At 51.9% G+C, this 27,710-nt stretch overlaps 1 protein-coding gene across 1 annotated transcript; it reads right to left on the minus strand.

Moving 5' to 3' along the window:
• Positions 1-7,772: 7,772 nt before the first annotated feature.
• On the minus strand, positions 7,773-27,048 carry PNOC (prepronociceptin). The gene is given in 4 exon segments (XM_038132707.1): positions 7,773-8,182; positions 8,184-8,315; positions 17,150-17,286; positions 26,988-27,048. Coding segments are annotated over 3 exon segments (525 nt in total). The 5' UTR covers positions 17,270-17,286; positions 26,988-27,048; the 3' UTR covers positions 7,773-7,909.
• Positions 27,049-27,710: the final 662 nt, after the last annotated feature.

The raw sequence follows: 27,710 nt of genomic DNA on the forward strand, positions 1-27,710 counted from the left end.
AGGAAAAAAGGAAATAAAGAGAAAAAACGGGGGAAAAGGAAATAAAAAGGGGGAAAAGAGAAATAGAGTGAAAAAAGGGAAAAGAGAAGGAAAAAATGAGAAATAAAGAAGGAAAAAAGGGAAATAAAGAGAAAAAGGGAAATAAAGAGGAAAAAGGGGGAAAAGAAAGATAAAAGGGAAATAAAGAGGAGAAAAAGGGGGGGGGAAGAGAAAAAAGGAGAAAAGGGGAAAAAAGAAAAGAGAAAAAAGGGAAATAAAAAGGGGCAAAAAGGGAAATAAAGAAGGGAAAAAGGGAAATAAAGAGAAAAAAAGGGAAATAAAGAGTGGGGGAAAAGGAAAAAAAAGGAAATGAGAAAAAGGGGGAAAAAAGGGAATAAAGAAGGAAAAAATGGGAAAAAAAGAAGGAAAAAGGGAAATAAAGAGAAAAAAAAAAGAAAGAGAAAAAAAGAGAAAAAAAATTAAAAATTGGGGAAAAAAATGGTAAAAGAAGAAGAAAAGGCCAAAGCAGAGAGCCGAGAGCGGGGGAGGGGAATTTCGGAATTTTTTAATTTTGGAATTTTGGATTAATTTTGGAATTATTTTGGAATTCTGGAACAGCCTCTCGTGGGATTTGGGGAGGAAAAAAAAAAGGAGAAATTGTGATTGAAAAAGCCCAAAGAAAAGGGGGGAAACGCGGCCCGAGGCCGGAGGGGCGCTGGGGAACGGCAGCTGCGCCCCCCAGCGGCCGCGCAGCGAACGGCAGCTGCGCCCCCCAGCGGCCGCGCAGCGAACTGCAGCTGCGCTCACCGCACCCTGATTTCATTTTATTCTTATTTATTTTGAAATTTATTCGGATTTTGAAATTTATTTGGATTTTTAAATTTAAAAAAAAAATTCTGCACTTGATTTTTATAGGTTTTATTTTTATTCCATTTCATTTCTATTTCTTTGGAAATTTATTTTGATTTTTAAATTGATTTTAAATTTATTTTTTTTTATTTTCTGCACCTGATTTTAATAGGTTTTATTTTTATTTCATTTAATTTTCTATTTCTTTTGAAATTTACTTTGATTTTAAAATTTATTTTAATTTTCCTGCGCTTAATTTTTATAGATTTTGGTTTTATTTAATTTTATTTTTATTTATTTCTAAATTTATTTTAATTTTTCTGCACTTTATTTTTATTAATTTTATTTTTATTTAATTTAATTTCCATTTACTTCTAAATTTACTTTAATCTTTTTTAATTTATTTTAATAATTTTGTTTTTATTAATTGCATTTCTATTTATTTTTAAATTTACTTTAATTTTTCTGCATTTTATTTTTATTTCATTCAATTTCATTTCTACTTCTTTTTAAATTAATTTTAATTTCTCTGCACTTTATTTTTATTCATTTTATTTTTATTTCATTTCATCTCTATGTACTTTTAAATCTACTTTCACTTTTCTGCATTTTATAACTTTATTTCATTTCATTTCATTTCTATTTCTTTCTAAATTCACTTTAATTTTTTAATTTAATTTTTAATCCTTTTATTTTTATTTAATTTAATTTCGTTTCTATTTCTTTTTAAATTAATTTTATTTTAAATAATTTTATTTTTATTTTATTTAATTTCATTTCTATTTCCTTTAAAATTTACTTTATTTTTTCTGCACTGTATTTTTATTCATTTTATTTAATTTATTTTATTTCTATTCCTTTTAAAATTCTTTCTAATTTCCCTGCACTTTATTTTCATTGATTATACTTTTATTTCATTTCTATTTACTCTAAAATTTACTTTAATTTTTAAAGTTTCTTTTTAATAATTTTATTTCTGTTTAATTCAATTTCATTTCTGTTTCTTTTTAACTTTAATTTTTCTGCACTTTATTTTTACTAATTTTACTTTATTTAATTTTATTTCTATTTCTTTTTAAATTCATTTTATTTTTTTATTTCATTTTTATTATTTTTATTTCATTTCATTTCCATTTTTTTAAAATTCATTTTAATTTTTCCGCATTTTATTCTTATTCACTTTATTTAATTTAATTTCTATTTCTTTTTTAATTCATTTTATTTTTTTATTTCATTTTTATTAATTTTATTTCATTTCATTTCTATTTCTTTTTAAATTCATTTTAATTTTTCCGCATTTTATTCTTATTCATTTTACTTTATTTAATTTAATTTCTATTTCTTTTTAAATTCATTTTATTTTTTATTTCATTTTTATTAATTTTATTTTTATTTAATTTCATTTCCATTTTTTTAAAATTCATTTTAATTTTTCTGCATTTTATTCTTATTCATTTTTATTTCATTAAATTTCCTTTCCATTTCATTTTAAATTCATTTTAATTCTTTCTTCAATATTTTTAATTCCTTTTTCATTTCTTTCAATCATTTATTCATGTTTTTATCCCTCTGCGAACGTTTCTGAACTCTTCCAATCCCCCCTCGCTGCCGTTCCCCAACTGAAATTCTGAATTGAAACTGAAATTTAAACTGAATTTTCCATGGAATCCAAATTTCAAATGCATTTTTTTTATTTCTTTTCCATTTTTCAATTTATTTTTAATTTATTTCAATTTATTTTTAATTTCTTTTTAATTTATTTTAATTTATTTTCAATTTTATTTTTAATTTTTTAAAATTTCTTTTAATTTCTTTTAAATTTCTTTCGAATTTATTTTAATTCATTTTTAAATTTATTTTGATTTTTTAAATTCATTTCGAATTTATTTTGAATTTAATTTTTTAAAATTTATTTTTAATTTTTTAATTTATTTCAATTTATTTTAAATTCATTTTGCATTTATTTTAATTCATTTTCAATTTATTTTGAATTTATTTCAATTTATTTTAAATTTATTTTAAATTTAATTTATTTTAAATTTATTTTGAATTTATTTTAATTTATTTTTAAATTTATTTTTAATTTATTATAATTTATTTTAAAATTTATTTTTATTTATTTTAATTCATTTTCAATTTATTTCAATTCATTTTCAATTTATTTTGAATTTATTTTAATTTATTTTAAATTTATTTTGCATTTATTTTAATTCATTTTCAATTTCTTTTGAATTTATTTTAATTCATTTTCAAATTTCTTTTGATTTTTTTAAATTCATTTTGAATTTATTTTGAATTTAATTTTTTAAATTTTATTTTTAATTTTTAAATTTATTTCAATTTATTTTAAATTCATTTTGAATTTATTTTAAAATTTATTTTGCATTTATTTTAATTCATTTTTAATTTATTTTGCATTTATTTTAATTCAGTTTAAATTTATTTTGAATTTATTTCAATTTATTTTAAATTTATTTTGAATTTAATTTATTTCAATTTTATTTTGAATTTTTTAAATTTTATTTTAAATTTATTTTTAATTTATTTTAATTTATTTTAAATTTATTTTGAATTTATTTCATTTTAAATTTATTTTGCATTTATTTTAATTTATTTTTAATTTATTTTGAATTTTTTAATTCATTTTGAATTTATTTTGAATTTATTTCAATTTATTTTCAATTTATTTTTAATTTATTTTAATTTATTTTAAATTTTATTTTTAATTTATTTTCAATTTATTTTGAATTTATTTCAATTCATTTTAAATTTATTTTGAATTTATTTTAATTTTTTTTCAATTTATTTTAATTCATTTTAAATTTCTTTTCATTTTCTTTTCATTTCTTTCCCTGTCCCCTCCTCCGGCCTCGCGGAACGATTTCATTTTCCAGTCTCAAAATTGGGATTTTTTTGCTTCTTTTTTTAAAATTATTTCCAAATTCTGCTTCAAATCTCGGAATTTTTCAATTTCCAACGAAATTTCATTTTAAAATTCTTAAATTTTATGAGAATTCAAGAAAATAAATTAACTTTCGGTTCAAAATCTCCTTTTTTTTAACGTTTCCCCAAATCTCTCTGGAATTTCCAGGATTTTCTTCCCCAATTTTTTATCGGCGGGAACCGACCCCTGCTGCCCCTCCCCCGGCAGGAGGGGACACCGAGGGGACACCGAGGGGACACCGAGGGGACACCGAGGGTGGCACAAAAGGTGACCCCAAAGTGACACCAAAATGGCACCAGAGGTGACCCCAGAGGTGACACCAAAGGTGACCCCAGTGGTGACCCCAAAGTGACACCAAAGTGACACCAAAATGACACCGGAGGTGACCCCAAGGGTGACCCCAAAGTGACACCAAAGTGACACCGGAGGTGACCCCAAGGGTGACACCAAAGTGACACCAAAGTGACACCGGAGGTGACCCCAAGGGTGGCCCCAGTGGTGACCCCAAAGTGACACCAAAGTGACACCAAAGTGACACCGGAGGTGACCCCAAGGGTGGCCCCAGTGGTGACCCCAAAGTGACACCAGAGGTGACCCCAAGGGTGGCCCCAGTGGTGACCCCAAAGTGACACCCAAGGTGACCCCAAGGGTGACCCCAAGGGTGACCCCAGTGGTGACACCAAAATGACACCAGAGGTGACCCCAAGGTGACCCCAAGGTGACACTGGAGGTGACCCCAGTGGTGAGCCCAGTGGTGACCCCAAAGTGACACCAAAATGACACCGGAGGTGACCCCAGTGGTGACACCAAAGTCACCCCAAAGTGACATCAAAGTGACACCAAAGTGACACCGGAGGTGACCCTAAGGGTGACCCCAGTGGTGACACCAAAATGACACTGGAGGTGACCCCAGTGGTGGCCCGTGGTGACCCCAAAGTGACCCCAGAGGTGACCCCAAGGGTGACACCAAAGGTGACCCCAGTGGTGACGCCAAAGTGACACCAAAATGGCACCGGAGGTGACCCCAGAGGTGACACCGAAGGTGACCCCAAAGTGACCCCAAAGTGACACCGGAGGTGACCCCAAGGGTGACCCCAAAGTGACACCAAAGTGACACCGGAGGTGACACCAGAGGTGACCCCAGTGGTGACACCAAAGTGACACCGGAGGTGACCCCAAGGGTGACCCCAAGGGTGACCCCAAAGTGACACCAAAGTGACACCAAAGTGACACCAAAGTGACACCGGAGGTGACCCCAAGGGTGACCCCAGTGGTGACCCCAGTGGTGACACCAAAGTGACACCAGAGGTGACCCCAAGGGTGACCCCAGTGGTGACACCAAAGTGACACCAAAGTGACACCAGAGGTGACCCCAAGGGTGACCCCAAGGGTGACACCAAAGTGACACCAAAGTGACACCGGAGGTGACCCTAAGGGTGGCCCCATTGGTGACCCCAAAGTGACACCAGAGGTGGCCCCAGTGGTGACCCCAAGGGTGACACCAAAGTGACACCGGAGGTGACCCCAAGGGTGATCCCAAAGTGACACCAGAGGTGACCCCAAAGTGACCCCAAAGTGACACCGGAGGTGACCCCAAAGTGACCCCAAGGGTGACCCCAGTGGTGACACCAAAATGGCACCAGAGGTGACCCCAAGGTGACCCCAAAGTGACACCAAAGTGACACCGGAGGTGACCCCAAGGGTGACCCCAGTGGTGACACCAAAGTGACACCAAAGTGACACCAAAGTGACACCAGAGGTGACCCCAAGGGTGACCCCAAAGTGACACCAAAGTGACACCGCAGGTGACCCCAAGGGTGGCCCCAGTGGTGACCCCAAAGTGACACCCAAGGTGACCCCAAGGGTGACCCCAAGGTGACACTGGAGGTGACCCCAGTGGTGGCCCGTGGTGACCCCAAAGTGACCCCAGAGGTGACCCCAAGGGTGACCCCAAAGGTGACCCCAGTGGTGACGCCAAAGTGACACCAAAATGGCACCAGAGGTGACCCCAGAGGTGACACCGAAGGTGACCCCAAGGGTGACCCCAAAGTGACACCGGAGGTGACCCCAAGGGTGACCCCAGTGGTGGCACCAAAGTGACCCCAAAGGTGACACCAAAATGACACCAAGGTGACCCCAAGGGTGATCCCAAAGTGACACCAAAATGACACCGGAGGTGACCCCAAGGTGATACCAAAGTGACCCCAAAGTGACACCAAAGTGACACTGGAGGTGACCCCAAAGGTGACACCAAAGGTGACACCAAAGGTGACCCCAAGGTGACACCAGAGGTGACCCCAAGGTGACACTAAAATGACACCGGAGGTGACCCCAAAGTGACACTGGAGGTGACAACAGTGGTGACCTGGAAGACAACCCCAAAGGTGACCCCAGAATGACCCCAAAGTTGACCCCGAAGGTGACCCTGAGGGCAGCCCTGGCAACGACCCCAAAGTGACCCTGAGGGTGACCCCAAAGGTGACCCCAGTGGTGCCTTGGGAGGTGACGCCAAAATGACACCGGAGGTGACCCCAAGGGTGACCCAAAAGGTGACCCTGAGGGCAGCCCTGGGAATGACCCAAAAGTGACCTGGAAGGTGACCCCAGTGACACTGAGGGTGACTCTGAAGGTGACCCTGAGAGCAACCTGGGGGCAACCCAAAGGTGACCTTGAAGGTGACCTTGAAGGTGACCCCAGTGGTGGCCCCATCGTGACACTGAAGGGGACCCCAAGGGTGACCCTGAGGGCAGCCCTAGGAATGACCCAAAGGTGACCCTGAGGGTGACATCAAAGGTGACCCCAGGGGTGACCCTGAAGGTGACTCTGAAGGTGACCCCGAGGGCAACCTGGGGGTGACATTGAGGGTGACCCCAGTGGTGATCTGGGAGGTGACCCCAAAGGTGACCCCAGAGTGACACTGAAGGTGACCCCAGTGGTGACCCTGAAGGTGACCCCAGTGGTGACCCGGGAGGTGACACCAAAGGTGACCCCAAAGGTCACCGTGAAGGTGACCCTGGAGGCAAACTCAAAGGTGACCCCGAAGGTGACCACAATGGTGACCCAAAGGTGACACCAAAGCTGACATTGAAGGTGACCTTGAAGGCGGGATCACCCCAAAGGTGACCCCAAGGGCGACCCAAAGGTGCCCCCAGAGGTGCCCCTGAAGCCAACCTCGAAGGTGACCCCACAGCTGACCCCAAGGGTGACCCCCAGGATGACCCCAAAGGTGACCCAGAGAGTGACCACAAGGGTGACCCCAAGGGTGATCCAGAGAGTGACCACAAGGGTGACCATGAGGGCAACCTCAAAGGTGACCATGAGGGTGACCCTGAAGGTGACTCCAAGGTGCCCCCAAAGGGGACCCTGAGGCTGCCCAAAGGCGACCACGAGGGTGACCCCAAAGGGGACCCCCAAAGGGGACCCTGAAGGTGGCCCCAAAGGTGACCCCAAGGGCAACCCTGAGGGTGACCCCAAGGTGACCCCAAATGTGTCCCCACAGACGCTCCCAAAGGTGACCACAACGGTGACCACAAGGGCAACCCCAAAGGTGACCCCGAGGGTGACCCCAAAGACGCTCCCAAAGGCGACCACAACAGTGACCATAAGGGCAACCCCAAAGGTGACCCTGAAGGTGACCCCAAGGATGACCCCAAAGGTGACCCCGAAGGTGCCCACGAAGGTGACCCCAAAGGTGACCTTGAAGGCAGCCCCGAGAGTGAACCCAAAGGTGCCCCCAAGGTGCCCACAAAGGTGACCCCAAAGGTGACCTTGAAGGCAGCCCCAAGAGTGAACCCCAAAGTGTCCCCAAGGTGACCACAAAGGTGACCCCAAAGGTGACCCCAAAGGTGACCTTGAAGGCAGCCCCGAGAGTGAACCCAAAGGTGCCCCCAAGGTGCCCACAAAGGTGTCCCCAAAGGTGACCTTGAAGGCAGCCCCGAGAGTGAACCCCAAGGTGTCCTCACGGCGTCCCCCCGCGTCCCTCCCCGCGCGTCCCCGCGTCCCTCCCGGTGGCCGGCCGGCGCTGGCGTTTCCGAGCCGTTTTTCCGCGTTTTGGTTTGTTTTTCTCTCGGTGATGGCCCCCTTGTAGGATGGCACCCATGGGATGTGGCGGGCGGGGTGTGGAGGGTTGGATCCCGCTTAGATCTCGTTGGCGTCGCCGGCGCCGCCGCGGCCGTACTCACTGGAGCGCGGCGCCATGCCCAGGTACTGCTTCAGGAACTCGCTAAACCTCTTCTGGTTGTTCCACTTCCGCGCCGACTTGCGCACCCCGATGAAGCCCCCGTACCTCTTCTGCACCCCCTTGGCCGCGCGGCCCGCTCCCGGCCGCCGGGAAATGTCCTCCTCCTCCTCCTCGTCCTCCTCGCGGCCGGGCCGCGCCCAGGCTCCCGGCGCGGCCCCGCTCGGCGTCGGCGAGGCGCGCTTCGCCCGAGGGCCAGGGCCGGCCCGAGAGGCGGCGGGGCCGCGGCGCCGCCCGGCCGGCGGCGGCGCAGAGCTCCCAGGTGGCGCGGGGCACGGCCTGGCCTTCGCACTCCAGGATGCAGATCTGCCGGGGAAAGGCGGGCGCGCGTCAGGGGGCGCTCACGGGGGTGGAAGGGAGCGTCGGGAGCGTCGGCGGCACCGCGCTGCCGGCACCCAGCCTGACGTCCGTCGCGACATCCAGCCGAACACCAACACCCATCCAACACCCATCCCAACATCCAACCAAACACCGACACCCATCCAACACCCATCCCGACATCCATACAAACACCAACACCCATCCAACACCCATCCCGACATCCAACCAAACACCAACACCCATCCAACACCCATCCCGACATCCATCGGAACACCAACACCCATCCAACACCCATCCCAACATCCATACAAACACCAACACCCATCCCGACATCCATACAAACACCAACACCCATCCCGACATCCATCCCAACATCCAACCAAACACCGACACCCATCCAACACCCATCCCGACATCCAACCAAACACCAACACCCATCCAACACCCATCCCGACATCCATACAAACACCAACACCCATCCAACACCCATCCCAACATCCAACCAAACACCGACACCCATTGTGACACCCAACCTAACACCAACACCCATCCAACACCCATCCCGACATCCATACAAACACCAACACCCATCCAACACCCATCCCGACATCCAACCAAACACCAACACCCATTGTGACACCCATCCCGACATCCAACCAAACACCAACACCCATCCAACACCCATCCCGACATCCATCGGAACACCAACACCCATCCAACACCCATCCCGACATCCATACAAACACCAACACCCATTGTGACACCCAACCTAACACCAACACCCATCCAACACTCATCCAACACGCATCCCGACACCCAACCAAACACCGACACCCATCCAACACCCATCCCGACACCCATCCTGACACCCATCCCAACATCCATCTGAACACCAACACCCATCATGACACCCATCCAACACCCATCCAAACACCCATCCCAACATCAACACCCATCCGATACCCATCCCGACATCCAACCCGACACATATCCAACACCCAACCCAACACCAACATCCATCTAACACCCATCCAACATCTATCCCAAACCCCATCCTGACATCAACACCCATCCAACACCCATCCAACACCTATCCCAACATCCAACCAAACACCAACATCCGACACCTATCCCAACATCCAACCAAACACCAACATCTGACACCCATCCTGACACCCATCCGACACCCATCCTGACATCCATCCCAAACCCCATCCTGACATCAACACCCATCCAACACCCATCCCGACATCCATCTCACACCCATCCAACACTCATCCTGACACCCATCCCAACACCCAACCTAACACCAACACCCATCCAACATCCATCTGACACCCATTCGACACCCATCCCAACACCCATCCAACATTCAACTCGATATCCAACCTAACACCAACACCCACCCAACACCCATCCCGACATCCAGCCAAACACCAACACCCATCCAACACCCATCCCGGCACCCATCCCAACACCCATCCTGACATCCAACCAAACACCAACACCCATCCAACACCCATCCCGACACCTATCCCGACACCCAACCCGACACCCAACCCGACATCCATCCAAACACCAACACCCATCCCGACATCCATCCAAACACAAACACCCATCTGACACCCATCCAAAACCCATCCCGACACCCATCTAACACTCCTTCCAACATCCAACCTGACATCCAGCCAAACACCAACACCCATTGTGACACCCATCCCGACATCCAGCCAAACACCAACACCCATTGTGACACCCATCCCGACATCCAGCCAAACACCAACACCCATCCAACACCCATCCTGACATCCAACCAAACACCGACACCCATTGTGACACCCATCCCGACATCCAACCAAACACCGACACCCATTGTGACACCCATCCCGACATCCAACCAAACACCAACACCCATCCAACACCCATCCCGACATCCAACCAAACACCAACACCCATCCAACACCCATCCCAACACCAACATCCATCCCAACATCCATCCGACACCCATTCCAACTTCCATCCCAACATCAATCCCGACACCAACACCCATCCCAAGCCCCATCCCGACACCGACACCCATCCCGAACCCCATCCCGACACCGACACCCATCCCGAACCCCATCCCGACACCGACACCCATCCCGTTGGAAGCACCCACGGGACGGTGCCGGCAGCTCCTCGGCGCGCCCCCGGCCTCATCCCAGGAGGTGCCTCCTCCCCAAGAGAAAAAAAAAATTAAAATTGGGAGGAAAAAAGGGAAATAAAGAGGGAAAAAAAGAGGAAAAAAATAAAAGTGGAGGAAAAAGGGAAATAAAAAGAGGAAAAAATATGTAAAAAGTGGGGAAAATGGTAAAAGAAGGAGGAAAGGCCAGAGCAGCTGAGCCGAGAGCGGGGCAGGGGAACTTCGGTGCCGGCAGCTCCTCGGCGCGTCCCCGGCCTCATCCCTCCCCGGAGGCGCCTCCTGCCCGAGCCCGTGCCGGGCTCCCCGCGGACGGAAGGTGGTGGAGATGCCCGGCCGCGCTCTGCGAGCTCCCCCGGCCGCGCCCCACGCTGTCCCTGGGAATTCCGGGGATCCCGGTCCAACGCTCCGAGCTCTGCTGGGTGCCACGGGCCAGGAATCATCGACTCGGGGCGGTGGAGGTGGGACGGGATGGGATGGAGGTGGGATGGGATGGGATGGAGGTGGGATGGGACGGGATGGGATGGAGCTGGGATGGGATGGAGGTGGGACAGGATGGGACAGGATGGAGGTGGGACGGGATGGGATGGAGGTGGGATGGGATGGGATGGGGGTGGACGGGATGGAGGTGGGATGGGATGGAGCTGGACGGGATGGAGGTGGGATGGGATGGGATGGAGCTGGGACGGGATGGGATGGAGCTGGGATGGGATGGAGCCGGGAAGGGACAGTGGAGGTGGGAAGGGATGGAGGTGGGACTGGATGGAGATGGGATGGGATGGAGGTGAGACTGGATGGAGGTGGGACTGGATGGAGGTGAGATGGGATGGGATGGAGGTGAGATGGGATGGAGGCGGGAAGGGACGGTGGAGGTGGGAAGGGATGGTGGAGGTGGGAAGGGACCATGGAGGTGGAAGCAGGATGGAGTGGGGAAGGGATGGTGGTGGTTGGGATGGGATGGAGGTAGGAAGGGACGGTGAAGGTGGGAAGGGATGGAGGTGGGATGGGATGGAGGAGGGACAGGATGGAGGTGGGATGGGGGTGGGATGGGATGGAGGTGGGGTGGGATAAAGGAGGGACGGGATGGAAGAGGGACGGGACGGGATGGAGGTGGGATGGGATGGAGGTGGGACGAGATGGGATGGAGGTGGGACGGGATGGAGCGGGGAAGGGATGGGGTGAAGGTGGGAAGGGACGGGGAAGGTGGGAAGGGACAGTGGCAGGACAGGATGGAGGTGGGAAGGGATGGTGGAGGTGGGAAGGGATGGTGGAGGTGGGAAGGGACGGTGGAGGTGGGACGGGATGGGATGGAAGTGGGATGGAAGGATGAAGGTGGGAAGGGATTATGGAAGTGGGAAGGGATGGTGAAGGTGGCACAGTCTGGGATGGACATGGGAAGGGATGCCGGAGGTGGGAAGGGATGCCGGAGGTGGGAAGGGACCTCTGGCCCGTTCCCATGGCAGATCCTGGTGCCTGGAGTTGTTCCTCCCCAGAGGCAGAACTCTGCTCTTCCCGAGATTTCTCCAGCTGGGAATGTTCCTCTGGCTGGCAGCAGAACCCTGTGGGGTCCCACCAGCCCTCCCAGCTCTGCAGCATCTGCTGAGGTCCTCCTGCCCCGTTATCCTGAAGGAGTCCTGGTGCTCCGGGTTTATCCGCCCCGGGATTGTCCTCGAGGATGTCACGGGACACCAGGATGAAGGTCAGGCCCAGCCTCAGGGCTGGCCAAGCACCGCTGCTCCTCCGTGAATCCACGCTGGCTGCTCCCGGTGACCTTCCCGTCCTGCACAGCTTCGGAACGGCTCCACGGGACGAAGACGGAAAAGCTCCAACACCTCTCCAGAGATTCACGGGAAGCTTCCCAGATCCTCCTCCATCCTTCCTCAAAGGCAGGGGGCACCTCCAGCTCCTCCAGCTCCTCCAGCCCCCAGGAACGGCCGTTCCCACCACGTCCCTTCATCACCGGCGTCCTTTGGCTCCGGCGGCTCATCCCACCACGGCTGCGTCTCGTCCCTTTCCAGGCCAGGCAGGACATGGCCCTGTCCCTGCTGTGGGGTTTTGGTGCCACCAAACCCACCACGGTTGTCTCATCCCTTTCCAGACTGGACAGGACACAGATCCAGCCCTGCTGTGGGGTTTTGGTGCCCCCAAACCCACCATGGTTGTGTCTCATCACCTTCCAGGCCAGACAGGACATGGAAAGTCCTTTTATGGTGCCACCAAACCCACCATGGTTGTGTCTCATCCCTTTCCAAGCTGGACAGAGCATGGAAAGTCCTTTTCTTGGTGCCACCAAACCACCATGGTTGTGTCTCATCCCCTTCCAGGCTGGACAGGACATGGGAAGTCCTTTCTTGGTGCCACCAAACCACCACAGCTGTGCTTCATCCCTTTCCAAGCCGGACAGGACATGGAAAATCCTTCTTTGGTGCCACCAAACCCACCACGGTGGTTGTGCTTCATCCCTTTCCGAGCTGGACAGGACATGGAAAGTCCCTTTTTTGGTGCCACCAAACCCAGCGCCCGGGGAAAACCATCCGGGAGAAAATCAGAAGAGCCGAACTCGATGAACTCCGGAAGGAAGCGTGGGAAGGGAAGGGTCGTCCTCACCTCCATCCCGACGTCTCCTTCACGGTGGGGTCCTTCAAATGCTCAGCTGGGCTTCCCCAGCCAGGTGGAGATTCCCATCCTTCCCTCCAACCCTAAAATCCATTTTTTTTATCCCTTTTTCCCCCAAACCACCCCTCGCTCCACCCCGTTCCTCACGGCGGGTTCGTCCTTCCCGTGGCTCTTCCACCCAAGAACAAATTCTGGATTTATTCCCGGAAACGCACCAAAACCTCCTCCTTTGGCCCCCTAAACCCCCGGCATTCCCATGGGATGGGACAACGGGGACCTGCTGCCACCCAGGCGAGCTGGGGGACATCCGGAGGTCTCACGGCCACCGGCGGGCCCCAGAACTTCTCCACCTTGGCGGCACCAGCGTGGCCAGCAGGGAGGTGCCACCGCTCCCGGCGTGGTCACTCAGGGCTGGAGCTCCACCGGTTCTTCCCGACCCCTTTTGAGGGATGGTCCCACAAAACCCAAAAGAGGGGGAATTGTCCCCAGACCAGGCAGTGAGGGGGGTTTTGTAGGACGGGGCCTTGCGGAGTCACCGAGGGCGTCCCGCGCTGAGCCGAGGCCCTCTCCTGGCTTTTCCAAGGCTTTGGAAGCGTCTGTGCTGCTGGAGGAGATGGATCCCACGGAGGTGACGGCGCCAAGGTCCCGTCACCCTCCGGCATGGACATCCCAGGCCACCGGGCTGAGGTGACAATTCTCCTGGAAGTGGCTCTGTGCCCAGCTCGGAGCGGGTCGGGAATCCTCGGTGAACAGCGGCTGATGCTCCAAAACCGCCTGGGGAGGTTCTTCCACATCTTTGGTTGGTGGCTTTGGTGGCCCTGGGGACCGGGACAGGAGTGATTCACCCCATCCTGAGCAGCGGCCTGTCCCTGTCCTTCCCTGGCACCGGAAATTCCAGGGATCTCCTGCTCCATGGAGCCGGTGGGACTTCCTCGGACGTCGCTTTGGAAATGGTGGAAGGTCGCAAATCCCACCACGAGGCTCTTCCCAGCCCAAACTGAGTCCCAGGAGATCCCAAATCCCACCACGAGGCTCCTTCCAGCCTGGAACCTCAGGGGATCCCAAATCCCGCCACGAGGCTCCGTCCAGCCCAAATTGAGCCCCAGGAGATCCCAAATCCCACCACGAGGCTCCTTCCAGCCCAGAGCCTCAGGAGATCCCAAATCCCACCACGAGGCTTCTCCCAGCCCAAACCGAGCCTCAGGAGATCCCAAATCCCACCACGAGGCTCCTTCCAGCCTGGAACCTCAGGGGATCCCAAATCCCACCACGAGGCTCCTTCCAGCCTGAAACCTCAGGGGATCCCAAATCCCACCATGAGGCTCCTTCCAGCCCAAACCAAGCCCCAGGAGATCCCAAATCCCACCACGAGGCTCCTTCCAGCCCAAACCGAGCCTCAGGAGATCCCAAATCCCACCACGAGGCTCCTTCCAGCCTGGAACCTCAGGGGATCCCAAATCCCGCCACGAGGCTCCTTCCAGCCCAAACTGAGCCCCAGGAGATCCCAAATCCCACCACGAGGCTCCTCCCAGCCCAAACCGAGCCCCAGGAGACCCCAAATTCCGTTTCCAAGCGCCCTGGCTTTGGGATAGGACCTGCCCTGGGGTCCATGGGCCACCAGCCATCCCAGCTCCTCTCCAAGGTTCTGGCTGGAGCTCCAGGAGCAGGACCAGGCAGGAAAAGGGGATCTCATGGAGGTTCTGGTGCCTTCAAACCGACCTTTTGGGGCCCAAGCAGGGTGGTGGCACCCCAAAACTTGGTGGCAGCGATGTGGCCTTGGTGGCACTGGGGTGGCTCCGGCATCTCCTGGAAGTTTCTGGTTTCTTCTGGGTTTTTTTGGGATATTTCCCAACCCTTGGGGTTTCCAAGCTGGACGTGTCCACCCAGTGGGATTCGTTATCCCAAATGAACGGGGGAGGTGGACAATCCTCCGGGAACGCCGGGACACGGCCACGGCTCAGCAGAGAGGAAAAGAAAGGATTTAGGAGCTGGAAAACCCCAAATTCCGCTTGCACGGCGCTTCCCGTCCCCTGTGGGACACAAATCCAGGCCCGGAGGAGCTGTGGGATCTCCGAGCTCCTCCCACCCGGGCGGGGCTCCGAGTGGGATTTTGGAGGCTCCTCAGGGGTTTGGGATGGGTGAAGCCGTGGTGGGGATGGAAGCTGGGGATGGTTTGGGTCTTGGGACCTTCGTGGTTTAGGACCATCCTGATTTGGGATCTTCACCTTCCCTCGGGACCATCCTGGTTTGGGATCTTCACCCTGATTTGGGGCCATCTTCCATCTTGGTGCCCCTTCAGGACCATCTTGGACATCCTCAGCACCCGATTTGGGATCTCCACCCTGATTTGGGATCTTCACCTTCCCTTGCGACCATCCAGGAGCACCCACCCAGGAGTGACGACGACAGTGACAATGACAGCAGGTGGCACCTTCCCCTCAAGCCCCAAATCCCCCAGAGCCCAGCAGAGGGAAAAGGGCACCGAGATCCCCCGGGTGTGGGGACAGGGGACAGCGGTGGTGGCACTCCCGATGTCCCCCAGACCCCAGCAGAGGGAAAAGAGCTCCCAGATGCCCTGGATGTGGGGACAAGGGACAGCGGTGGTGGCACTCCCAATGTCCCTCAGACCCCAGCAGAGGGAAAAGGGCACCGAGATCCTCCAGATGTGAGGACAAGGGACAGCAGGGGTGGCACTCCCAATGTCCCCCAGACCCCATCAGAGGGAAAAGGGCACTGAGATCCTCCAGACGTGGGGACAGGGGACAGCTGGTGGCACTCCCGATGTCCCCCAGACCCCAGCAGAGGGAAAAGAGCTCCCAGATGCCCTGGATGTGGGGACAAGGGACAGCGGTGGTGGCACTCCCGATGTCCCCCAGAGCCCAGCAGAGGGAAAAGAGCTCCCAGATCCTCCAGATGTGAGGACAAGGGACAGCTGGTGGCATTCCTGATGTCCCCCTGACCCCAGCAGTGGGAAAAGGGCTCCCAGATGCCCTGGATGTGGGGACAAGGGACAGCGGTGGTGGCACTCCCAATGTCCCCCAGACCCCAGCAGAGGGAAAAGGGCACCGAGATCCCCCAGATGTGAGGACAAGGGACAGCTGGTGGCATTCCTGATGTCCCCCAGACCCCAGCAGACGGAAAAGGGCACCGAGATCCTCCAGATGTGAGGACAAGGGACAGCAGGGGTGGCACTCCCGATGTCCCCCAGACCCCAGCAGAGGGAAAAGAGCTCCCAGATGCCCTGGATGTGGGGACAAGGGACAGCGGTGGTGGCACTCCCAATGTCCCCCAGACCCCAGCAGACGGAAAAGAGCTCCCAGATCCTCCAGATGTGAGGACAAGGGACAGTGGTGGTGGCACTCCCAATGTCCCCCAGACACCAGCAGAGGGAAAAGGGCACCGAGATCCCCCGGGCATGGGGACAGGGGACAGCTGGTGGCACTCCTGATGTCCCCCAGACCCCAGCAGACGGAAAAGAGCTCCCAGATGCCCTGGGCGTGGGGACAGGGGACAGCTGGTGGCACTCCTGATGTCCCCCAGACACCAGCAGAGGGAAAAGAGCTCCCAGATGCCCTGGATGTGGGGACAAGGGACAGCGGTGGTGGCACTCCCGATGTCCCCCAGACCCCAGCAGAGGGAAAAGAGCTCCCAGATCCTCCAGATGTGAGGACAAGGGACAGCTGGTGGCATTCCTGATGTCCCCCTGACCCCAGCAGTGGGAAAAGGGCTCCCAGATGCCCTGGATGTGGGGACAAGGGACAGCGGTGGTGGCACTCCCAATGTCCCCCAGACCCCAGCAGAGGGAAAAGGGCACCGAGATCCCCCAGATGTGAGGACAAGGGACAGCTGGTGGCATTCCTGATGTCCCCCAGACCCCAGCAGAGGGAAAAGAGCTCCCAGATCCTCCAGATGTGAGGACAAGGGACAGCTGGTGGCATTCCTGATGTCCCCCAGACCCCAGCAGTGGGAAAAGGGCTCCCAGATGCCCTGGATGTGGGGACAGGGGACAGCTGGTGGCACTCACGAGGACGTCGAAGCTGTCGCGGTAGAGCTGGCGGTCGCAGTGCAGGCAGTCCCCGCGGCAGTCGCTGCGCGCGCGGGCGCAGAGCCACAGCAGCAGCAGGTCCCAGAGCACGGCCCTCATGGTGCCACCGGCGGCGGCTGCGGGGACACGCCCGTCAGAACCCCCCCGAAATTATATCCCAAAAAGCCCCGCGGGATCCCCAAAAAAATCCCGCGAAATAAAAAAAATCCCCCAAAAAAATCCCCCAAAATCACGGCGGAAACCCAAAAAAATCACAGGAAATCCCAACAAAATCCTGCAAAACTCCTCAAAATACCCCAAAAAAATCACGTGAAATCAAAAAAATCCAGCAAAATCAAAAAAATCCCACAAAACGCCTCAAAATCCCCCCAAAAAAATCCCACAAAATAAAAAAATCCCCAAAAATCCCCCAAAATCAAGGCAAAATCCCACAAAAATCCCAGGAAATCCCCCCCAAAAAAGTCCTGCAAAACTCCTCGAAATCCCCTCAAAAAAATCATGCGGAATCAAAAAAAATCCCCAAAAATCCCCCAAAATCACAGGAAATCCCAAAAAAATCCTGCAAAACTCCTCAAAATCCCCCCCAAGAAATCACGCGGAAATCATAAAAATCCAGCAAAATCAAAAAAATCCCACAAAACGCCTCAAAACCAAAAAGAATCCCATGAAATCCCAAAAAAATCCCACAAAACTACCAAAAAATCCTGCAAAATATGAAAAAAATCCCACAAAACCCTGTGAAATGCAAAAAATCCCATGAAACCCTTTAAAATTCCTAAAAATCCCAGCAAGCTTTGCACAATCCCGTGAAATCCTAGAAAATCCTAGAAAATCCCACCAAAGCACAGAAAACCCCGTGAAACCCTACAAAATCCCACAAACCCCTGCAAAATCCCGGGAAACCCTAGAAAATCCCGGGAAATCCCGTGAAACCCTGCAAAACCCTGCGAAGCAAGGCAAAATCCCAAAAACCTTTGCAAAACCCCACGAAGCCTCATAAAACCCTGCAAAACCCCACGAAACCCCGTGAAATCCCACTAAATCCCTGCAAAATCCCACAAAACCCCACTAAATCCCCGCAAAATCCCACAGAACCCCACTAAACCCCCGCAAAATCCCACTAAATCCCATGAAATCCCAAAAAATCCCTGCATAATCCCGGCAAAATCCCACAAAATCTCCACTAAATTCCTGCAGAATCCCCACAAAGCCCCAGAAGACTCCACTAAACCCTGTGAAATCCCACAAAACCCCACAAAAACCCATTAAATGCCCGCAAAACCCCACAAAACCCCGCTAAACCCCTGCAAAACCCCACAAAACCCCGTGAAACACCACAAAGTACCACAGAACCCTGCAAAATCCTGCAAAATCCTGCAAAATCCCACAAACCTGTACTAAAACCCCTCTAAAACCCCACAAACCCGTACTAAAACCCCACTAAAACCCCACTAAACCAGTGAAATCCCACAAAACCCCACTAAACCCCACAAAATCCTATGAAATCCCACTAAACCCCACTAAAACTCCACAAAATCCCGCAAAACCCCATGAAATCCCACTAAACCCTGTTAAACCCCACAACCCCCCACTAAACCCCACTAAAACCCTGTGAAACTCCACTAAAATCCCACAAAACCCTGTGAAATCCCACAAAACCCCCACAAAACCCCACACATCCCCACTAAACCCCCACTAAACCCCAAAGACCCCACAGAAACCCCACAAACCCCCACTAAAACCCTGTTAAACCACACAAAACCCCACTAAAACCCCATGAAATCCCACTAAACCCCACTACAACTACACAAACCCCCACTAAAACCCCACTACAACCCTGTTAAACCCCAGAAAACCCCACTAAAACCCCACTACAACCCCACAGAAAGCCTGTGAAATCCCACACAACCCCACTAAAACCCCACAAACCCCCACTAAAACCCCACAAAACCCTGTCAAACCTCAGAAAACCCCACCAAAAACCCCACTAAAACCCCACAAAATCCCTCAAAACCCCACTAATACCCCACTGAACCCCAGAAAACCCCACAAAAACCCCACTAAAACCCACTAAAACCCCACTAAAACCCTGTAAAATCCCACAGAAACCCCACTAAAACCCCACTAAAACCCCAGAAAACCCCACTGAAACTCCACAAACCCCACTAAAACCTTATGAAATCCCACAAAACCCCACTATACCCTGTGAAACCTCACTGAAACCCCACTAAACCCAATGAAATCCCACTAAACCGTACTAAAACCTCCACAAAAAAACCTCAAAACCCCACTAAACCCCACTAAACCCCACTAAAACCCCACTAAACCCCACTAAAACCCCACAAAATCCCCATAAACCCGTACTAAAACCCCACTAAACCCCACAAACCCCCACTAAACTCCACAAACCCCCACTAAACCCCCACTAAAATCCCACTAAACCCCCACTAAAATCCCACTAAACCCCCACTAAAATCCCACTAAACCCCCACTAAAACCCCACAAAAACCCTGTTAAACCACACAAAACTCCACAAAACCCCACTGAAACCCCACTAAACCCCTGTGAAATCCCACAAAACCCCACCAGAGCCCACTAAAACCTCACTAAAATCCCACTAAACCCCACTAAAATCCCCACAAAACCAAACAAAACCCCACAAAACCCCAATAAACCCCACAGAAACCCCACTAAAATCCTGTGAAATCCCACAAAACTCCACTAAACCCCCACAAAACCCCACTAAAACCCCCACTAAAACCCCACTAAACCCCACAGAAACCTTATGAAATCCCACTAAACCCCACTAAACCCTGTAAAACCCCACTAAACCCAGTGAAATCCCACAAAGCCCCACAAAAACCTCCACAAAAATCCCTCAAAACCCCACTAAAACTCCACAAAGCCCCACTAATACCCCACTGAAACCCCACTGAAACCCCACTAAACCCCTGTGAAATCCCACAAAACCCCACTATACCCTGTGAAACCCCACTGAAACTCCACTGAAACCCCACTAAACCCTGTTAAACCACACTAAAACCCCACTAAACCCCTGTGAAATCCCACAAAACCCCACTAAAGCCTCACTAAAATCCCACTAAACCCCACTAAAATCCCCACAAACCCGTACTAAAACCCCACTAAACCCCACAAACCCCCACTAAACCCCACTAAAACCCCACAAACCCCCACAAACCCCCAATAAACTCCACTAAACCCCTGTGAAATCCCACAAAACCCCACTAAAACCCCGTTAAACCACACTAAAACCCCACTAAACCCCACTAAACCCCTGTGAAATCCCACAAAACCCCACTAAAACCCCGTTAAACCCCACTAAAACCCCACTAAACCCCTGTGAAATCCCACAAAACCCCACTAAAGCCTCACTAAAATCCCACTAAACCCCACTAAAATCCCCACAAAACCACACAAAACCCCACTAAACCCCACAAACCCCCACTAAAACCCCACTAAAACCCCACTAAAACCCCACTAAAATCCCACAAAAACCCCACTAAACCCCACAGAAACCCCACTAAAACCCCACAAAATCCTGTGAAATCCCACAAAACCCCACAGAAACCCCACAGAAACCCCACTAAACCCCACAAAACCCCACAGAAACCCCACTGAACCCCATTAAACCCCACAAACCGCGCAGGTCCCCGCGGCCCCGCTCCCTGTCCCGGGCCGCTCTGAGCCGGGCCGGGGCGGGGCCGCGCATTCCCAGCTGTCCCCACGCGGTGACAATTCCCTGTCCCCGCTCCCGGGTGGCTCTGGGGACGTGCCAGCCCTGTCGCTGTCCCTGTCCCGGGAGGGTCCGGCAGGGATGGCCCGAGTCCCGGGAATTCCCGGGGAATTCCGTGTCACAGGTGGCTTGGCCAGCAAGAGGTGACAGAGAGGGACAGAGATGGGGGTGTGGCAGCGGGTTTAGGGGACAATCCAGGGACCAGACAGAGGTGACAGAGAGGGACAGAGATGGGGGTGTGGCAGCGGGTTTAGGGGACAATCCAGGGACCAGACAGAGGTGACAGGGACAGGATGGGGATGTGGCAGCGGGTTTAGGGGACAATCCAGGGACCAGACAGAGATGACAGGGACAGGATGGGGATGTGGCAGCGGGTTTAGGGGACAGTGAGGGAACCAGAGAGAGGGGACAGAAAGGGACAGAGATGCAGATGTGGCAGCGGGTTTAGGGGACAATGAGGGGACCAGAGAGAGGGGATAGAAAGGGACAGAGATGGGGATGTGGCAGCGGGTTTAGGGGACAATCCAGGGACCAGAAGGAGGTGACAGAGGGGACAGAGATGGGGATGTGGCACCAGGTCTAGGGGACAATTCAGGGTCCAGAGATGGGGGTGTGCCACCGGGAGACGTGGCACCCGGTTTAGGGGACAATGAGGGGACGAGAGAGAGGTGACAGAGAAGGGGATGTGGCACCAGGGGAGGGGACAATCCAGGGACCACTGAGAAGTGACAGAGGTGACAGAAAAGGGGATGTGGCACTGGGTTTAGGGGACAATGAGGGGACCAGAGAGAGGTGACAGAAAAGGGGATGTGGCACTGGGTTTAGGGGACAATCTAGGGACCACAGGGAGGTGACAGAGGGGACAGAGATGCTGACGTGGCACCGGGTTTAGGGGACAATCCAGGGACCACAGAGAAGTGACAGACAGGGAGAGAAATGGGGATGTGGCACTGGGTTTAGGGGACAATCCAGGGACCACAGGTGACAGAGGGAGAAAAATGGGGATGTGGCACCGGGTTTAGGGGACAATCCAGGGACCAGGCAGAGGGGACAGGATGGAGACCTGGCACCGGGTTTAGGGGACAATGAGGGGACCAGGGAGAGGTGACAGAGATGAGGATGTGGCACCAGGGGAGGGGACAATCCAGGGACCAGAGAGAAGTGACAGAGGGGACAGAGATGGGGTTGTGCCACCGGGTTTAGGGGACAATGAGGGGACCAGAGAGAGGGGACAGGCTGGGACAGACAGGGACAGGGGGAGCTGTGGCACCAGGTTTAGGAGTGAATTCAGGGACCAGGCAGAGGTGACAGAGAGGGACAGGATGGGGATGTGGCACCAGGGGAGGGGACAATTCAGTGTCCAGATAGAGGTGACAGAGAAGGGGGCGTGGCGCCGGGTTTAGGGGACAATCCAGGGACCAAGACAGAGGGGACAGAGGTGACAGGATGGGGATGTGACACCAGGGAAGGGAACAATCTAGGAAGCAGACAGAGGTGGGACGTGGCACCGGGTTTAGGGGACAACTCAGGGGCCAGACAGAGGGGACAGAGGTGGGGATGTGGCACCGGGTTTAGGGGACAATCCAGGGACCAGAAGGAGGTGACAGAGGTGACAGAGAAGGGGATGTGGCAGCAGGTTTAGGGGACAATTAAAGGACCAGACAGAGGTGACAGAGGTGGGAATGTGGCACCAGGGGAGGGGACAATGAGGGAACCACAGAGAGGTGACAGAGAGGTGACAGAGATGGGCATGTGGCACCGGGTTCAGGGGACAATCCAGGGACCACAGAGAGGTGACAGAGAGGTGACAGAGAGGTGACCAGAGGAAGGTGACATAGATGGGGATGTGGCATCGGTTTTAAGGGACAATGAGGGGACCAGGCAGAGGTGACAGAGAGGGACAACAGAGGGAGATGTGGCACCAGGTTTAGGAGACCATGAGGGGACCAGAGAGCGGTGACAGATGTGACAGAGATGGGGACGTGGCACCAGGTATAGGGGACAATTCAGAGTCCAGGCAGAGGTGACAGAGAGGTGACAGGATGGGGATGCAACACCAGGTTTAGGGGACAATTCAGGGACCAGTCAGAGGGGACAGGATGGGGACGTGGCACCGGGTTTAGGGGACAATCTGTGACCAGAAGGAGGTGACAGAGAAGGGGACATGGCACCGGGTTTAGGGGACAATCCATGACCAGAAGAAGGTGACAGAGGTGGGGATGTGGCACCGAGTTTAGGGGACAATCTGTGACCAGAAGGAGGTGACAGAGAAGGGGACATGGCGCCGGGTTTAGGGGACAATCCAGGGACCAGAGAGAGGTGACAGAGGTGGGGATGTGACACCGGGTTTAGGGGACAATCCATGACCAGAAGGAGGTGACAGAGGTGGGGATGTGACACCGGGTTTAGGGGACAATCCAGGGTCCAGGCAGAGGGAACAGAGAGGTGACAGAGAGGGGACAGAGATGGTGACGTGGCCCCGCTAGGGGACAATCCAGGGACCAGAAGGAGGGGACAGAGAGGGGACAGAGATGGTGACGTGGCACCGGGTTTAGGGGACAATCCAGGGACCAGACAGAGGTGACAGGGACAGGATGGGGATGTGGCAGCGGGTTTAGGGGACAGTGACGGAACCAGACAGAGGTGACAGGGACAGGATGGGGATGTGGCACCAGGTTTAGGGGACAATCCAGGGACCAGAAGAAGGTGACAGAGGTGGGGATGTGACCCCGCGTTTAGGGGGTCCCAAATCCTCCCCCATCCCAGGGCCAGCCCCACGCCGAGCACCCCGCGGGGTCCCTGCCGGGCATGACGGTCACCTTTTGTCCCCCGGCGGGCGGTGACAGCGGTGCCACGTCGCGGCTGTCACCCGCCGGAGGGTCCGGGGGACGCTGATAAGGAGCTTTAATCTCCGCCGAGTCATGGAAAGCGCTCGGGTGAGTCACAGCTCCCGGGAGAGGCCAAACCCCCCCAAAAAAAACCCGGCAGCAAAAGGCGCTGCCACCCCCTGTCCCTGTCCCCGTGTCCCCAAGAGGCTCCGAGTGCGCGAGATCCGTGGGAAAATGGGATGGGGAAATCAGGGAGCGGATCCCGCTCTGCGCAGCCCCCGCCCCAAAATTCAACCCGGACGCTTTTAGGGGTTTTTTTTAGGGTTTTTTTTTTTTTTTGGGGTGGCAGCGGTGGGGAGCGGTGACGGCTCCGAGCCCCCATCCTGAGTTTCCCAGCCACAAATCCATAAAAAGAAAAAAAGGGAGGCGCTTTTCCCCATTTCCCCCAATATTTGTTTTCCCTATTTTCCACGTTTTTCTCTCATTCTTTCCCCTTTTCCCACATTTTTCCCTCTCATTCTTTCCCCTTTCCCCCCCCTTTTTTCCTCATTCCTTCTCATTTCCCCTCTTTTATTTTCCTCCTTTCTTCACATTTTCCCCCTCATCCTTCCCCTTTTTCCCCACCTTTTTTTCCTCCCATTCTTTCCCACTTCCCCCCTCATTCTTTCCCATTTTCTCACTTTTTTCCCTCATTTTTTTCCCATTTCCCCACCTTTTTTTCTCCCATTCTTTCCCCTTTTCCCCCACCTTTCCCCTCTCATTCTTCCCCTTTTCCCCCACCTTTCTTTCCCATTTTCCCACCTTTTTTCTCCCGTTCTTTCCCATTCCCCCCCCTCATTCTTTCCCATTTTCCCACCTTTTTTTTCTCCCATTCTTTCCCCTTTTCCCCCACCTTTTCCCTCTCATTCTTTCCCATTTTCCCACCTTTCTTTCCCATTCCCCCCATTTTCCCCCCTCATTTATTCCCATTTCCCCCCATTTTTTCCCCTCATTCTTTCCCATTTCCCCCCTTTTCCCCCCTCATTCTTTCCCCTCATTTATTCCCATTTCCCCCCTTTTTTCCCCTCATTCTTTCCCATTTTCCCCCCTTTTTTCCCCTCATTCTTTCCCATTTCCCCCCTTTTTCCCCCTCATTCTTTCCCCTCATTTATTCCCATTTCCCCCCTTTTTTCCCCTCATTATTTCCCCTCATTTATTCCCATTTCCCCCCTTTTTTCCCCTCATTCTTTCCCCTCATTTATTCCCATTTTCCCCCTCATTTATTCCCATTTCCCCCTTTTTTCCCCTCATTCTTTCCCCTCATTTATTCCCATTTTCCCCCTCATTCTTTCCCCTCATTTATTCCCATTTCCCCCTCATTCTTTCCCATTTTCCCCCCTTTTTCCCCCTCATTCTTTCCCCTCATTTATTCCCATTTCCCCCCTTTTTTCCCCTCATTCTTTCCCCTCATTTATTCCCATTTCCTCCCATTTTTCCCCTCATTCTTTCCCATTTTCCCCCTTTTTTCCCCTCATTATTTCCCCTCATTTATTCCCATTTCCTCCCATTTTTCCCCTCATTCTTTCCCTTTTCCCCCCTCATTCTTTCCCCTTTCCCCCCCATTTTCCCCCATAAACCCCAATATTTCCCCCCTCTCTCAAAACCCAACCCGGGCCCTTTTTCCCGAAGGATTCTCGGGCCGGTCCCACTCCCCTGCTGCCCGGGGCTCTCACAGCCACCCCCGCGCCTCCTCCCGGACACCAAAATCTTCCTTTTCCTCCCCCAAAAAAAAACCCCAACCCCATCCACCCCGCAGGGCTTCTCCAGGACGCGGCGGCCCCGAGGGTGAAATCCCAATTGTTGTTTTTTTTCCATGCGGTTGGAATTACCCTCATTCATTTCGGTGGAGAAGAACAAATAAAAAATTTAAAAATAAATGAGTTTATGTGGGTTTTTTTTTTTTTTTCCCAATGGAAATCCAGCTCAGGGCGGGTTTATCCATCAGGACGAGCGGGGTTTTTTTTTTTTTATGGGATGAGGTGGGAAAATCCATTGTGGGAGCAGCGGGAGTGGGAATAAACGGCGGGAGAGAGGAGCTGCAAGGGGCAGCAGGTGCTGCCTCAGATGGGATTTTATCCGCTCCATTTGAGGCCATTCCCAGCCCCTCTTCCCATGGGATTATCCCGCCTTTGGGATGGCCCCGAACACCCCAAAAAGCAGCTCCGCTTTGGGGGGATTCATCCCGCAGCAAAACCATCCCAAATCCCCCTTTTTTTCCCCTCTTTTTTCAGCCAAGGCCTGATCCAGAGGCGGCCGGGAAGGATCCGGTGGGATCGGGGAAGGAGGGAAAGCTTTTCCCAATTAAAAATTCAAATTATTGCCCCGCCAGCCCCGCTAAACCCCTGCCCGGCTCCCCCCAAATCCCGCCTCGGTGCCGGCGGATTTTTGGGGGGATTTCAGTGGAAAATCAGAAGGATTTGGGAAGGATTTGGAACGAGTGGTGGTTACAGATCCTCGGCGGAAAAAAAAAATCAGCGCTGCCTTTTCGCGGTGCCCCTCAATCAGGTAATTGGCCATAATTGGCCAAAATGAGGCGCCGCGGTGTGACTGGAAAGGCAGATGGGAGCCGGGAAAAGGCTGCTTGGAGGTGGGAAAAAATCGGGAATAACATTTATTTTTTTCCCCCCCAATTTCCATCTCTTCAGCCGCTCCTTTCCTGCCTTTTTTTTTTTTTTTGGGGGGGGGGGGCGGCTCTGAACAGAACAAAGCACCAAAAAAAAAAGAAAAAATAGAAAATAAAAAAAACCCCAAGCTCGTCCTTTTTTTGTGTGTGTGTGTGGTTTTTTTGGGGTGGCTCAGCCGGGAAGATCCCGGGGAAGTCGCGGCTGGAAGGGAAAGGAGTGGGAACACGGGATGGGCAAAATCGTGGCGTGGCTGCTCCCCAGAAAAAAAATCCCTAAAAAATAAATATAAAGAATTCCCGCGGATCCCGGAGGAAGCCGGCGGCACCCCCGGCTCCGGGCAGGCCACGCCGCCTCTTGTTGCATCCCCGCGGCTCCACTCGGCTGGATTTTGGGGCTGGAGAGCGAAACTTTTCCTCCGCCGGGATAGCGGCACCGGCTCCCTGCGGGCGCCGGGCTCCGGCGGGCAGCGCGGGGTCCAGCCCCGCGGCGAGGCCGTGGATGGAGGGGGGAAAAAAAGCAGGAAAAGCTGGGAAAAGCAAGCTGGGAAGAAGAGGAGGAGGAGGAATTCCTACCTGCGCTGAGCTGGCGGCTGCTCGGCTCCGAGACTTGCCCGGCTCCGGCGGAGCCGCTCGCGTTTTTATGGCCGGGATCGCACCCCCGCCCCGGCCACGTGCGCGGCTGAGCCCACCCCCGGGGCTGCCGGCGGGAGGGACCGGCCCCGGGGCGCCCATCCCCGCGCAGCCCCGCAGCTTCCCCGCACCCCGCAGCGTCCCCACATCGCGCATCCCGCATCCCGCATCGTCCCCACATCGTGCCTCCCAAATCCCGCATCCCGCATCGTCCCCACATCGTGCATCCCAAATCCCGCATCCCGCATCGTCCCCACATCGCGCATCCCGAATCCCGCATCCCGCATCGTCCCCACATCGCGCATCCCGAATCCCGCATCCCGCATCGTCCCCACATCGTGCACCCCGAATCCCGCATCCCGCATCGTCCCCACATCGTGCATCCCGAATCCCGCATCCCGCATCGTCCCCACATCGTGCATCCCAAATCCCGCATCCCGCATCGTCCCCGCATCCCGCATCCCGCATCGTCCCCACATCGCGCATCCCGAATCCCGCATCCCGCATCCCGCAGCTTCCCCACATTGCACATCCCGCATCGTCCCCGCATCCCGAATCCCGCATCCCGCATCATCCCCACTTCCCGAATCCCGCATCCCGCATCATCCCCACATCGCGCATCCCGCATCGTCTCCACATCGCGCATCCCGAATCCCGCATCCCGCA

The sequence above is a fragment of the Motacilla alba genome, chromosome 3, assembly GCF_015832195.1.
Source record: "Motacilla alba alba isolate MOTALB_02 chromosome 3, Motacilla_alba_V1.0_pri, whole genome shotgun sequence".
Classification (NCBI taxonomy): Eukaryota; Metazoa; Chordata; class Aves; order Passeriformes; family Motacillidae; genus Motacilla; species Motacilla alba.